Source organism: Mesoplodon mirus, assembly GCF_964341445.2.
Source record: "Mesoplodon mirus genome assembly, chromosome: 18".
NCBI classification, from domain to species: Eukaryota; Metazoa; Chordata; class Mammalia; order Artiodactyla; family Ziphiidae; genus Mesoplodon; species Mesoplodon mirus.
In genome coordinates, this window is record NC_138994.1 from 24,988,948 (window position 1) to 25,003,271 (window position 14,324).

Consider the following 14,324-nt stretch of genomic DNA (forward strand, 5'->3'; position numbering starts at 1 on the left):
GATAGTGAAAAATTAACCCTTCAGGAAGACAAATGCTGGGGACAGGAACTGGGGAATCGTAAGAAGGATACTTTAAACTTATCTGATAAAGAAAAGTAAGAATCAAATATTCATACTACAGAGAACTGAACTTCAAATTAATAAACATGACAATTAGAACACTGATAGACTCATTCATTCCACTCTCTATCCAAAGAAGGAAAAAAAGTGGGGCGGGGGGGTAGCAATTTTCCTTCAGAAACACCAACATTTTCCACTATTAGTACAGAAATATTTAAAGTACTTAAACTGACATGCATGGCACAACATGGCATAGGCTGTTTTAGAAAACAAATATTAAACATCAAAATATAACAGAAGTTTCTTTCAACATGGTGACTCAGAGGGCACTCACCTGCATGTGGTCACCAGCCAGGACAACCCGGGTGTCCTTAGTTGCTAATGCTAGGGGCATAATGGTTTCACACTCCATGGCCTGGGCAGCCTCATCTAATAGAACGTGCGTAAAAAACCCTGCGAGGTACAGTGTAAACACAGGACCGCATATTACAGCAGTGATAAAGGGAGGAGTAGTGTCTTTCTTTTAAGGAAAGAGTTTAGTGTCCTGATTTACAAGCTGTGAGTATTTTTAATGCCAGTCCTCAATTTAGAAGATCATATATTTAAATCATTATTTAAAAAATAGAAGTTGAAAGGAAGAACTATTTTGCTCAACAACAGGTTATGTAAATGGCATCTGGTACTGATGGCCCCAAGACTAACAATCAGGACACATAAAAAAGACTTTAAAAGTACAAGATAGCAGCTTTTCACCACAAAGAAAAGCTGGCAATAAAACAGTGATAGGCCCAAAACCCTTTCACTATTTATTTGCTAAAACACCAAAAATAAAACAATGGTAGTTTATAAGTACCTTCAGCTTAAACACACACATTAGACATTAAAGAAAATCATACCCAAAATCTAATATAAAGGAGAAAGTGATAATCTAACTTTGACCGAAAACAAAGGTTATCTGTTAGCAAATGCATTATTTTGATTATTTAGGTTTATTGTGTGTGTGTGTGTGTGTGTGTGTGTGCGCGCGCACGTGTGTGCGTACAGATTATATACAATGTTTTAGCCTAAGACCCTATCCTGGCTGTAAAAATATCACCAGTCTGAAAAAGAAAAAAACAAAAGTGACACAAGTATCAAAAAGGTACATTGTCAAATATCCCCCAGATGCAAACACCCAGTCTCGATTACTGCTGCCACGCACACTGAGGCACAGGAATCTGTGTACAGAAAGGAGGAGAAGCCTCTGGGCCCCTAAAAGAGGAGACAGAAGAAAAATCTCCTCGCTGTTTCAATGTGTAGAAGTAAATGTTGCCCCCTATGGCTAGCTCACTGAGGTAGGGAGAGGGGGGCCCTGTTTTTACTAGCACAGCAAAGAACACGAAGTAGCTTCTCAACAGAATGACCAGTTGTAACTCTCTAGATTAATTAGCCTCCTGTGAGTTGGTCCCAGAACCTAACCTCTATTTCTATGGATAGCAACAAGTTCCAAACAATCTGTTTATACAACTTCCTAATGCAACTTGTTTCTAGGTTGGGAACTTTCTAAACCTTACTGACTGGCAGTTAATAACCGCCACCACCATCGCCACCATCATCACGGTCCATTCAAACAAATGGCTATGTTGACAATACAAGTATCAATAACTGTTGTCTATTTAATGACAGTGGCCCAAGCATGATTTGGACACATGCATTTTTCTCCCTGTTGAGGAGAATTTGTGCTTTTTGTTCTACAAGACTAATTAAGGAAGATGACTATATAATTATAGGATCAAATTGGAAAAAACTGAGACTAGTGAAAAAAATCTACTGTTTTCATTAGATAACATTTTAATTAAATAGAGCTAGGCTGTAAATCAGGAACTGAATAAATCATGAAATTGTTATACTGTTGCTTAAGCTAGTAAAAGAAACCTGAATTAGTCAAACTGATTTAGCCTGAGCCTTGGTTGTCTTAGCTGTAAAATAACCCTCCACAAAGTTGATATGAGAATTAAATAAAGTATAAACAGTGCCTAAAACAAAGCAGATAGTTGACTTGCAATAAATGTTCTACACTCTTGCTCTTCAAAGCCATTCTTTACTCTTCCTCAAAACTATACTGCTTAGGAGGCTTGGGTATTTAATTTACGTGGCAAATATGCAGAGTATAATCATGAAGTAATGAGACTGATTGTTAAATAAACATACCAAAATTTACATTGCAAATAAGTGTTGTTCCATCAAAGAAGTCAGTTGAGAGGAAATATAACTCATTCCAATGGATGCAGCCACTGTTCAAAACATTTTTGAAACTCTGCTTTTGTAACTGCCCTCACCAGCCAGCTATGAGCTGCGTGCACAAGAAAAATAAGTCTCATTACATGAGAGGCACGTCTCTCTCTTTTTTTTCTTTCAACCCCTAATGGTATTGCTCAGTTTGATAACCTACCTTATTTACCAGGTATGTCTCAGAAAGATTTTGAAGCTTTTCTAAAATTAACTCTACCCTCAAAAAAGAAAGTTTGGCCACTGTTCATTCTTTAAGATAAACAGAGGTTTATCAAGGGCCTCCAGGTGTCTATACCCTGGGCCAAGTGCCAGGAATACAAGGTGAAGAGAACTGTCTCTACCTTCCAGAGACTTAAAAGAATTTGTCACTGGCTCTGAAAGCAATTCCAAAAGGAGAGAGCAAAAAAGCGTTGACCAATGTCAACAATTATAATAAAGTGGTAATAAATGAATATTCTTCCAAAGCAACTACCTTGAAGTGATACCACATTTTGATGGTTAAGTTCTGCCATATTTATCAGAACTTCGTCACCATCTGTCTGTACTTTGTATAATATTAGTTTGATTTTACATAGTTCCTGTACTTAAATAATCCTAATAGTATGTCATAAAAAAACCTATCATGATTGTTGTCTCTACACTGTATTAATGGAAAACTATTTTAAAATTAAAAACTTGAGAAAATTGTAAAAACACCAACACTGTCCAAATTTGAATTTTTCACATGATCAATAGTAAGTAAATACCATCTGATCAATTAGAGAACAAATAGAGTAGCAGTCACTAAAATGTCTAAACTAGGGGTTGATAATTTTTGTGTGTGTGTGAAGGGCCAAACAGTACACATTTTAGGTTTTTTTGGCCATACAATCTCTGTTGCAACTACTCAACTCAGCTGCTGTAGCACAAAAGAATCCATAGAAAACATAGGTAAATAAATGGACATGATTGTGTTCCATCCAATAAAACTTGATCTACAAAAACAGACAGTAGGCCAGATACGGCCCACAGGCCAACCCCTGATCTAAACTGAATGCAGAGCCCTGTGCATTCAGACACCCTTTCTGTGTCTTGAGTCAGCATACCAGGTTCAAGGTCCAACTGACAGAGGTACTGGGAAGTATTCAATGTAACAACAACCACTCGGTGTTTAAGAATATCTTCTTTCTGTGGCATCTGAAAGGTGGAATGTGCGCTTGAGATCAAACAGTACTGATGCACAACTGGGTGGACAGTCTTTACCCAGCGATTTCTGAAATATACCCTATAAAAGAAGATAACATTTCCTATTTATACTTATTAACATCTTACCAGTATGTGATTATCAAAATATTGACATTATGATGTTAAGACTACAATACCTGGAAATTAACAAATAAGTCTGGTAACTGTTAACACTCTACTGGATTAGAATTTAACATACAACTGTAACTCCCCCCACCAAAAAAATGAATCAAGCAGAAAGTATATACACTATGATAAGATAAATATCTAATTATTTTTAAGTGTTCAGAATAATCTTACAACAGAATGACACACAGAGTTTCATAAGCATTAGTTTTTTTACTTCAAAACATTCCCATTTGGGAATTACTTTTTTTTCCCTAGAATATTCTTACAAAAATATACTTATATTTTAATTATCTATGCTAATAAAATATAGTGAATTGCATACTTACAAGAGAAATTTAAAAGTTACTTGCATTTCACTTTAGAATATATTCTTATACCTATATTTAAATAGACCTCTATCTAAAGTTCTGGAAATTTAAAAACAAATTTAAATTTTGGACCATCAGAAAATCTTAAGAAAGAGCATCTTTTCTATTAATTGCAAAAGAAAAATAGAAATAGGACTCATACAACAGATTACTAAGATGGTACAGAAACAACTCATCCATCCACCCACCCACCTCCCCCCATCTCTAACCCACCCACACCACAAAGATCTGCTGGGTATCTACTATGGTCCAGCACAGAGGCAAGTCACATGGCTTGCAAACTTTCATAAAGACTTTGGATTTATTCTGATTTTAATGGAAAGCCATCAGAGAGTTGTAATAGGGCACATGTCATGAGACATGCCTTAGGTTGTTAAAGGACCCCTCTGTTTCTCTGGACAGAATACACAGTTCTGGAGGCAGGAAGAGGGCTGGACAGTGGTGTGGTGGTAAATGTTGAACAATCAGCCTTTGAGGGGGGTGGGGAGGGGTGACCTGATCTGCAGTGTTTGCTGGTTTCTGGGGGTATAAAACCTACTATCATGGCCAATTTCACATGAACTTGGGAAGACATGCACATGATTGGCTCTCACAAACCAGTACCAGCTGCTCCATCACACCAGGGACTGGGAGAGAGGCAGGGGGAGGGGGCGATATCAAGGAGACGCATTAGGAGGCCGCTGTAAGGATCTGGACAAGAAAAAATGATAGCTTGAACCAGGGTGGTAACAGTAGAGATGTGAAAATGGTCAGATCACTGCACATTTTGAGAGTAATGCTGACAGAATTTACTGATACACTAGATGTGGAATTTAAGAGAAAGGATGTTCCATGGCTTTGAAACTGGATGAGTGGCAACAGTGGTGACGGGGAGGAACAAATTTGGGGTGGGAATTGAGAATTCAGTTTTGGACATATTTAGTAGTAGACATCCAAGTAGAGATATCCAGTAAGCAGAGGTATTTATAAGTGTGGAGTTCAGAAGAATGCCTAAGACAAGAAATATACAATTGAGATCATACTTAAACCCTGAGACTAGAAGAGCTCACCTGGAGAGTAAGTGTAATAAAAAGGAAACTAGTTGGAAGAATGGCTGATGGACCACTTCCACATGTAGAGGCTGGGGAATGGAGGGACACAGGAAAGGAGACTGGGAAGCAGCAATCAGTGAAACAGCAAAGAACTTAGGAGATTGTGAGGGTCCAATCAAGGGACATAAACTTCCATGTCACTAAATCGTTTGGACATTTTCCAGGCCCATCAAGTTACTTATTAGCAGCATCCAGCTCTGTGGTTGCTCCCCCTCCTTGAAATATTCTCTCCCTCAGCTGCCATAACTCAACCGCTCCCTGCTTTCCTTCCACCTCTCTAAGCTGGTTCCTCAAGGCTTAGCCTTTAGTGCTCTCATCAAGCTCTGTCCTCTCACCTGACAATCTCATCGCAGGCCCATGGCTTCAATTACCACCAATACCCTAATGACTCACACATTCTTCTCTCTCCAGCCAAGACCTCACCTCTGAGCTCCAAGATGCATATCCAACTATTTATTTGACATCTGTCTCCTCTAGAATGTTTCAAAGGCAGCTCAAATGTCATGTGCACAAACACTAACCTCATGATCTTCTACAATGTGTTCTAACCCTCTATGAAACAATTAAAACTGGTTATTGTCTTTTTTTAAGCAAAGCAAAGCAAAAAAAAAAGCATTTAATAAATGTCCCTAATTTATAAATAAATTGTAATAGAGGAAAGTAATGTATTTTAAAAGCATTAGTATGATAGGAAGGACTGTGAAAGTAACCAACACCGCTCCTAAAAGATGTAAAAATCTTAAACATGTTTTAGGTTTTAATAAAAAAATATTTATTCAGATCAGCAAAGCAGAATTTACTTTTAAATATATGAAAAATCTCATTTTACAAATTATGTGAAAAAGTATTTACAAATTATGATTCCATTAATATTAACTTATGTGTGTGTATTTAAGCATATAAATGACTAGAAATTAAACTGTAAAATGTTAGTAGTATTTATCTCTGACTGGTAAGGTTATAGATAATTTTTATTCTCCATGCTTTCCTATATTTTCCATATTTTCTTAAATGAACATTTCATTATAAAATTGAAAAATTCATTTTCAAATTACTTATCAAATCTAACTACAGGCACTGTTTCTTTCTCAAAGAAAAAATAGAAATTGAAGTTCTAAGCCTCATTACTGACTTTTTTGTAGTTACCTTGGAAAGTTAGCTCAAGATGAAGTTAGTAAGAATATAAAGTTTGATCATTAGGCCCATTTCCTTAAAAATATAATAGTCTAGTGCTGACTTAAAAAAGACTTAAATATTTTCTCAGTACTTTCATTTTGTGCAACATTTAAGGTAGACACTGTCTATAAGATTACTTAAAACACATCCAACAACATTTTTCAAAATTGGAGAACTGACACTTTCAAGTCCATGGTATAAAAGGTGACACCAACTAAGTAATTTACATATTTCTAGAAATAAACTGTCCACATACCCCACATGAATTATAATGAAATTTAAAACAGAAGACTGTCTGGTAATATATCATTTTAATTCACTGAAATTTTATTCATGTATTGAATTCATATGCAATGAACACCCCCAAAATATTATTACATAAGATACTACAGAATCAGAAAGACCTTATTTACTTATTTAAAGATCTTTATAAAATAACATATACCTTCTATTTGTCCAGAAAACAGTAAATGTACACTTTCTCCATAGATAGGCTTTATCTAATAAGTGATAACTCTGCCAGAATCAGCTACTGATTTTCAGAAGCATACACAGAAACTATGTTTTCCTCTCTATTCCATTTTAAAATCTTCTGATGCTAATAAAGAAGTAAAAACTGAAACTAAATATAATTAAAATGTATTCTAAAACCTTCATCCCAAAATAATTTAAGCTCAACTCCTGGCAACTAATAGAATTTTATACATTTTAACCACAAGTGTGCATATTTAAACATATTTACTGTTTTAACTATTTAATGTTTATGGCTATTTTCCCACTTTGTCACATTTACTAGGGCCCACTCTAAGCTACAGTGTGAGAAGGTAAACTTGCCATCATCATTCTTATTCCACAGAGACAACAAATCTTCAAGGTCACATGCGGACACTTAGGGCCCTCTTGTGTTCTTTCCCCTGCATTCTGGGACAATTCACATCAAGCTGATCTCCCCAGAGTGCTCAGCCATTCTAATTTTCTCTATTCCATCTCCCATACCACTCATATTTGTTGCCCATTAGGAAAATTATAAATTAATCTCAGTTAATATAATAATAGATGGTGCTAATAAATCCTAACATTTCAATGTATTAGCCCTCCTAGGAAATACATTCACAAGTTAACACCTTTCCTGAACAGAAAAACTATGGTGAAAATACAGTGCCACATAAAGGCCAAGTCTTTTCTTATTTTATTCCACTTATTAAATGAAATAACATGAAATTTGTATTTAAATAAATTTAAATATTTTCTACTAGAGGGCAAGTTTCTGTATTTGGGTCACTACAACTATACATAGACCCTACTAGAACATAACTTCTTATCCTACATATTTAGATGCACTACATGTTGGATTGTAACGCCCAAAACATAATTTTACATGGGAAAAGCTAAACATAATGCTAGCCAAATAATGGATTTCAGTGTTTATCAACGACAGCTCTCCTGCCCCAGATGTCAAATGACCTATGCTAGGTCAACCAAGCTTTGAGGGGTCTTCACTCCACTGTTTCCAAGCCAAGTACAATGATAAATGAGATTGTCACAGTTCCTACATAACATACATACACAAACATAAGCACACACACAAGCTCTACCAACAATAAAACATCTTATCGACACTGAAGTAAGAACACTCATAGCAAAAATGCTACTAGCTAACTCAATTTCACTTATGGGTTAAAAAAGATTAGAATCTGAAGCAAACTAGTTATTGATGAATTTATCCATTGGTAAATATCACATTTTCATTTATAGGGACTGTATACATGTGATATTTTCTTACCAAATAAAACTGGGTTCTACTTAAAATACTTATTTCTTCTCTAATTTGTCTCCAGAGTAGAAACAGAGTATGGCATAAAAACCTGTGTTAACAGGCCATGCCACTTTTTTCTCTTTTGTTCTTTTTAATGCAATTGCAAAATCATTCGAATGGCTTTGTTTATGGTTATTAAAGAATTAAATAGCGTAACCTCATTTTTCCATGCCCAGGCTCAACTAGAAAGAAAAAGTTAGTGAATTATGATTCAAAAGTGTGTTAGAAATTAATTTTTAAACAATAATTGTATTTGAACAACATAGGGCATGACATATTAGTTTGTAAAATGGCAAAACTAAACATTAATTCATATAACAATGAGAGCAAATGGTATAATAACCATTTAATGGTTCTTTATTGTTTTCTGAAGAAAAGGATTTTATTCCCCCACAACCCTATATTTAAGAACATTTCATATCCATAGACACTTAGTAGACCTGTATTAACCTAGAATTTTCTTTCTCTCTTAAATGACAGCAAAGAGCTATAAGTACCAGTCGGTTACACCGTGCTGCAGAAATCACTTCAATTTCATGCTTCTCTAATGTGTAGCGTCTATGAAATTACCTGCATGATCACAGTCAAAATTTTATTTCCATAAACAACTATCACTGCATGACTACTCTGCCATGCAAAATATGCTAGAATTTTAATTAAAATTGATTTAATCATAAATTTATATAGTAGCTTTTAGAGGAACACATCAAAATCGGCTCAGATTGTAACAACATTTTTTACATACAAAACTTAAAAAAGGATGTCTTTCTCTTTACTTAATGTTTAAGAAATGAATGGTCAAAGATTTTTAAATTTTTCCTTAATTTAAATGGTTTCTTCAAAAGGCATAACCTCCAAATGCCAATGCACAGTTAAAGATTTTGGTTTTCTCAAAGTTACTAAAATCTTTATAGACACCTTTTCTTAAGAATAATAAAGTATGATACAGAGACATAAGAAGCCTTAAAAGAATACCTGAGAGGTCTTGCCTGGGGATTGCCTGCTTCTACATATGGATGTAAATAATCCTTTATGTAGAGATCAGCAGCACTATTAGAATGGGTGCAAATGAGAATCCTGCTGAAATAAACGGTGCAAATAAAAAGAATGATAAAGCACAAAGCTATTCAAGCAGTATAATACCAAAAAAAAAGCAGTGGCCACTTTAATATAATACATTTCCCTCAACCTACTCAGTAACCTCTAACATATTATTCAATTATGCCTTTAGGAAATTATTATTAAAGCTTAATTACTCTTTAAGCTGTAAAGGAGATAAGTTCCCCCAAATTATTTTTAAATCTATCACATAAAATTATTTTTTAAAAACTCAACCCTTGTGGCACTAACATTTATCACAATCTCTTAGCAGACTTGGAGTTTTGAGGACTATTTAAAAGCTACAATTCTCTATGTTGCCAATTTTTAAAAACAGTACATTTTCAGAGAATTCAAATTTTAGTGCTTTGGGGTTTGAGTGTGGCTCTTTTTCTTTATTTGTATTTTTTTTTAAATTTTTACAAGCAAGATGAAAATTTTAAAAGCTAGCCCTTGCTTTGTCTTCACAACAAGGACAGAAACTGTGCCCTGCTGATGAGACCAGGGCACACACAACGCCATCTCACCTGGTCTCCTGCTGCTGGAGAATGTGCTTGACGGCCTGAGCTAGGGTGAATGTTTTGCCGGTGCCATAGGGGCCGATGATGAGAACAGGAGGCAGCTGTATTGAAAGTGGGGTCGTAACGGCCAGAACAGCCTCTTTCTGTTTTGCATTTAGCCGAGGATCCAACTGCTCATCCCATTGTCTAAAGAAAATTAATATGTAAGTTATTTTAAACACATGCATCTTATTCATAAGCAGAACATGGCACACAAGTATCTTGAATTTCACTGAACCATTAAAAACACTGAAATAACACAGCATCTATAAAAACAAATGCTTATTTTAAAACTACTTTTTAAAATATTCCCAACAAAGTCGGTGTAGGGTGTTTTACTACTCTGATCAAAATTCACTTTAGTTATCCTGTCCTTTTCAAGTGCAAAAAGATTCTGGTAACTAACCAAGAGACATCACAACACACTTCCAGTCTAGTTGCTATGTAGCAGCAGTTTCTTTGCATAGCAAATAAAATGGAAAAGGGAAACTAACTGATTTTCAAATTCTAATCCATTGAAAGATCTCTCAGTAAAATTTAAAACAAAAGAAAAAGAAAAAAACCTGTGTCACTGGTTAAGAGATATCAAACTTTTATAAAGTTCTTAATTCAGAAAATAGCAGGGTTTTTTTTAAGGTCAAACAATATGAAATGTTTTCTGATTATTTTCACACACACAAATAACATACGTATGTCCTATTTTTCTGGGTAAAGAACACCTGTCATGGCAACACAAATGGCTGTTGTAATGAAATCTATCTTATTAGTGTCCCTTCTATGACTTGGCTAAGTTTTGAAGATTTAAATGGACGGCAGATGCTGAAAGGGATCAAACCAAGTGGAGAATCAACAGCATTCTTTCTCATAACTACAATTATAATACTAAATATTGCAACAACTATGGTAAAAATGATAGAGATGTAAACTAAAATAGGAAGGGTGTGTAAAGAGACTCTTGGAAAATTTGCAAAATGCCTACAAAATAATCCTGAAATAGGAGGACACAGTTTAGACAGCAAAATGCCCACTCTGTGAGGCTACACTCTACTTAAACAGAAGTTAGTTATTTATGGAAAGTTTTAACTCTTTCAGTTTTAAAAAATTATAACTAATGCTATATATTATGATAGGTAACTTCAAACAAACAAAATTCTCCTGATGTAAAACCTTAGAAAACAAATTTTAAAAACAAATTTTAAGCATATAAACATGTTATTATTTATTTTTCTGAAATTTAATTTTTTAAGTAAAAAACAAAAGGACTCTGACCAGCGGCACTAGATTTCCTGGAAGCCATTCACGAAAACACCAAAGAGTCCCTCAGCATTAACCAGTTTCTTTACTCATAATTCTGCCAGTACCTAGCAATGCTCCATCTCCTATAAATAAGGAAACTGCTTTAGGTAAGTACTAAGTCCAGAGCTAATACACGTGGCAGACACTGTGGAATGGTTACCCCCAAACCACCCACGGTGCCCGTCTCTTCCTCCTTCTACTACTGAGCCCAGACAGCTATAATACTCCCTTTCCGGCCTCTGTGGCTGGAGACCCAACTGGTCAACAAGACGTAAAGGAAGTCCCTCAGAAGGGCTTCTATACCCAATAAAACAAAACAAAGCATCTCTAGAAGAAAGCCTTCCTGCTTCTTTGCCTTCCTCCTTCACCGTACTGGAAAAAGCTCATGATAAACACAACTGCAGAAGCCATCTTATAATCATGAGGCAACAACAGGCATCACGAAGAAAACTAATACGCTCTCTGAGTAAAGAGAAAAGGGAGACCAGGTCTGCAAAGGTACTGCTGAGCCCCGGACCAGCCCTCGACCACCCAGCTCTGGGCCTCTACTTCTGTTTGTTTAAGCCACAGTCAATCCAACAAACTGTCACTTGCATCCATACCTGACCACTATGATTCTACGATACCTGACCCCAATGGTCGGAGATAATGATACTTGCATCAGATAGATATTTTAAAGGATCAAATAAGATAATTCATGTAAGCTGTTAAGAAAAATAACTGAGGAATAAGTGCAAAATTAACTTTGACTTCTATTACTATAATATTTTCTGAGGATTTCAGAAAAATAAGATATTACTTGACCAGCACACACTTTTGAAAATCAAAAAATGTTTTTAGAATACCCTCTAATCTCTCAAATTTGGGGACTTTAATGAACTTATGAATGAGATCGATATTAGATTATATACATAAGTATAAATCTAAGAGATTAGTAACAGATTTACAGGTATAATTCTAAAATATGTCGATATCTCTGTTTTATTTACATAGACCATTCTACTTGTCAATTGTTTCAGTGCAAATAAATGCTTCAGAGTAGATCAGAAACTTTACCAATGTGAGTCATCTCTATCGTTTCTGGTCATGAATGATGAACATTTATAGAAAGCCAATAAGTAAAACAAATTGTCTCTATTTATTATACTACCTGCTTAATAAAGGGAAGAAGATTTACAATAAACATGTTGGTAAAAGTCATCTCTGAATTTCACAATTAAAACAATATAAAGTCTTTTCAAGTTTACTCTGAATAAAATAAGAGTTATTTTATTCCCTGAACCAAATTAATTCTAAGTTCTTTTTTTCCCCTGGCCTGACGCATTGTTGTAATTAATTTATAGACTACATGCTCAAGAATAATTTCTCAATTTCATTTATCTTTCTATATTCCACCTTATTCCCGAAAAGATTTTAAATGGCTAATAGCTTCTCAGCGTTCCTAGACCTAGATACATTTTAATTACTATTTAAATTATAGGGGTATGAAATCTCTTCCTGCTTGAAAGTTTTCTGCTACTTGACATTTCCTTACTTTTGCAGTTAACACTTGCAATCAGTGGTATCTGAATATACTGCTATACACAATATATTTTTCAGAAGTGAACATATCAAGTCAATGCCTATAAGTTTACTGGTATAGCCTCATATTTGAAACCCTAATTTTCTTCTTTAAACATGATATTCTTATTAATTTAAACGTGTCATATATTAATAATGTGCAAGGTTGTGTTGGAGATTCAAAGACAAATAAGATGTGGTCTCTTCTAAAAAGCTCAGAGTCTAATGAGAACAGCAGAAATGTACACAACTGAGAAAAATTAATTTTAGAGAAATTATGCTTGAAAGTACAAAACTGACTGAACCTAGCACATACTAGGCATCAATAAATATTTGTTGAAATAATGAAATGGAAGAGCAGATTCATTTACTAGAAGGAGAGCCCTTGAGCGGGACTAAATTTTAAAGGAGGGGTAGATCCTCCAATAGATCAATATTGGGGGGCCTCCCTGGTGGCGCAGTGGTTGAGAGTCCGCCTGCCGATGCAGGGGATACGGGTTCGTGCCCCAGTCTGGGAGGATCCCATATGCCGCGGAGCGGCTGGGCCCGTGAGCCATGGCCGCTGGGCCTGCGCATCCGGAGCCTGTGCTCCGCAACGGGGGAGGCCACAACAGTGAGAGGCCCACGTACCGCAAAAAAAAAAAAAAAAAAAAAATATTGGGCAAAGATTATTTCAGGGAGAAAAAACCACAGATAGAACACAGGGCTGGGGGAGGGGGAAATGCAGCGTTTAATGAGTATAAAGTTTCAGTTTTGCAACATGAAAAGGTTCTGGAGATAAACTACACAACAATGTGAATACACTTAGCACTCTTGAACTGCACACTTTAAAAATGATTAAGATGGGGCTTCCCTAGTGGCACAGTGGTTGGGGGTCCGCCTGCTGATGCAGGGGGCGGGGGTTCGTGCCCCGGTCCGGGAGGGTCCTGCGTGCCGCAGAGCGGCTGGGCCCGTGGGCCATGGCCGCTGGGCCTGCGCGTCCGGAGCCTGTGCTCCGTGGTGGGAGAGGCCGAGCGGTGAGGGGCCCATGTACCGCAAACAAACAAACAAACAAACAAAAACAACAACAACAAAAAATGGTTAAGATTGTAAATTTTACATTATGTAGATTTTACCACAAATTTTTTTAATTTTAAAGAATTTTTTAAAAGATGAGGCAAATAAGTTCAGGGCAAATTAAACAAACGTCAAGGTAATTCTATATGGCTAGAACATGAGGATTTAGAGGAAGAAAGGGAGAGTAAGAAGAAAAAAGTAAAAGAAATCTGAAAAGATACTGTTGAGAAGCATTGTCAATGAGACCACATAATATGAGTTTTGTATTAGGACATTCAGACTTTATCTGCATATCAAGGAGAAGCCCTTCAGAGGTTTATAAGCAGTGAAATGAAATGATTATTTTAGCAAACTAACTCTGGAAGAAGTATGTGGGTTGGACCACAGAACAGAGACACAGACAGCAGGACTGACGACTGACTAGAAGGCTACTGAAATAGTCCAGCTCTAAATTATGCACTGGCTGTAGGGATGGAAAGAAGGGAAGGATGCAGAGAAGCTGAATCAAATAAGAGCTAAAAATATGAGATGTCACTGGATTTTTACAATTGGTAGATCACTGTTTACTTTCAGGAGGGTGAGGAAGTAGAAAACAGATCACAGGATGAGTAGATGAGAA

The 14,324-nt window shown here is 35.9% G+C and overlaps 1 protein-coding gene across 6 annotated transcripts in view; it reads right to left on the reverse strand.

The window, feature by feature from the left end:
- Positions 1–14,324, reverse strand: part of HELZ (helicase with zinc finger) — a 179,030-nt gene that overhangs the window by 79,841 nt on the left and 84,865 nt on the right. For 5 of the 6 annotated variants that reach the window (XM_082603666.1, XM_082603668.1, XM_082603670.1 and 2 more), the window contains 4 exons: positions 9,761–9,940; positions 9,111–9,215; positions 3,417–3,595; positions 395–513 (listed from right to left, as the gene is read on the reverse strand). In XM_082603666.1, coding sequence (XP_082459792.1) covers positions 395–513; positions 3,417–3,595; positions 9,111–9,215; positions 9,761–9,940 — 583 coding nt within the window. The remainder of the gene's footprint in view (positions 1–394; positions 514–3,416; positions 3,596–9,110; positions 9,216–9,760; positions 9,941–14,324) is intronic. The other variant, XM_082603669.1, reaches the window with a different exon arrangement.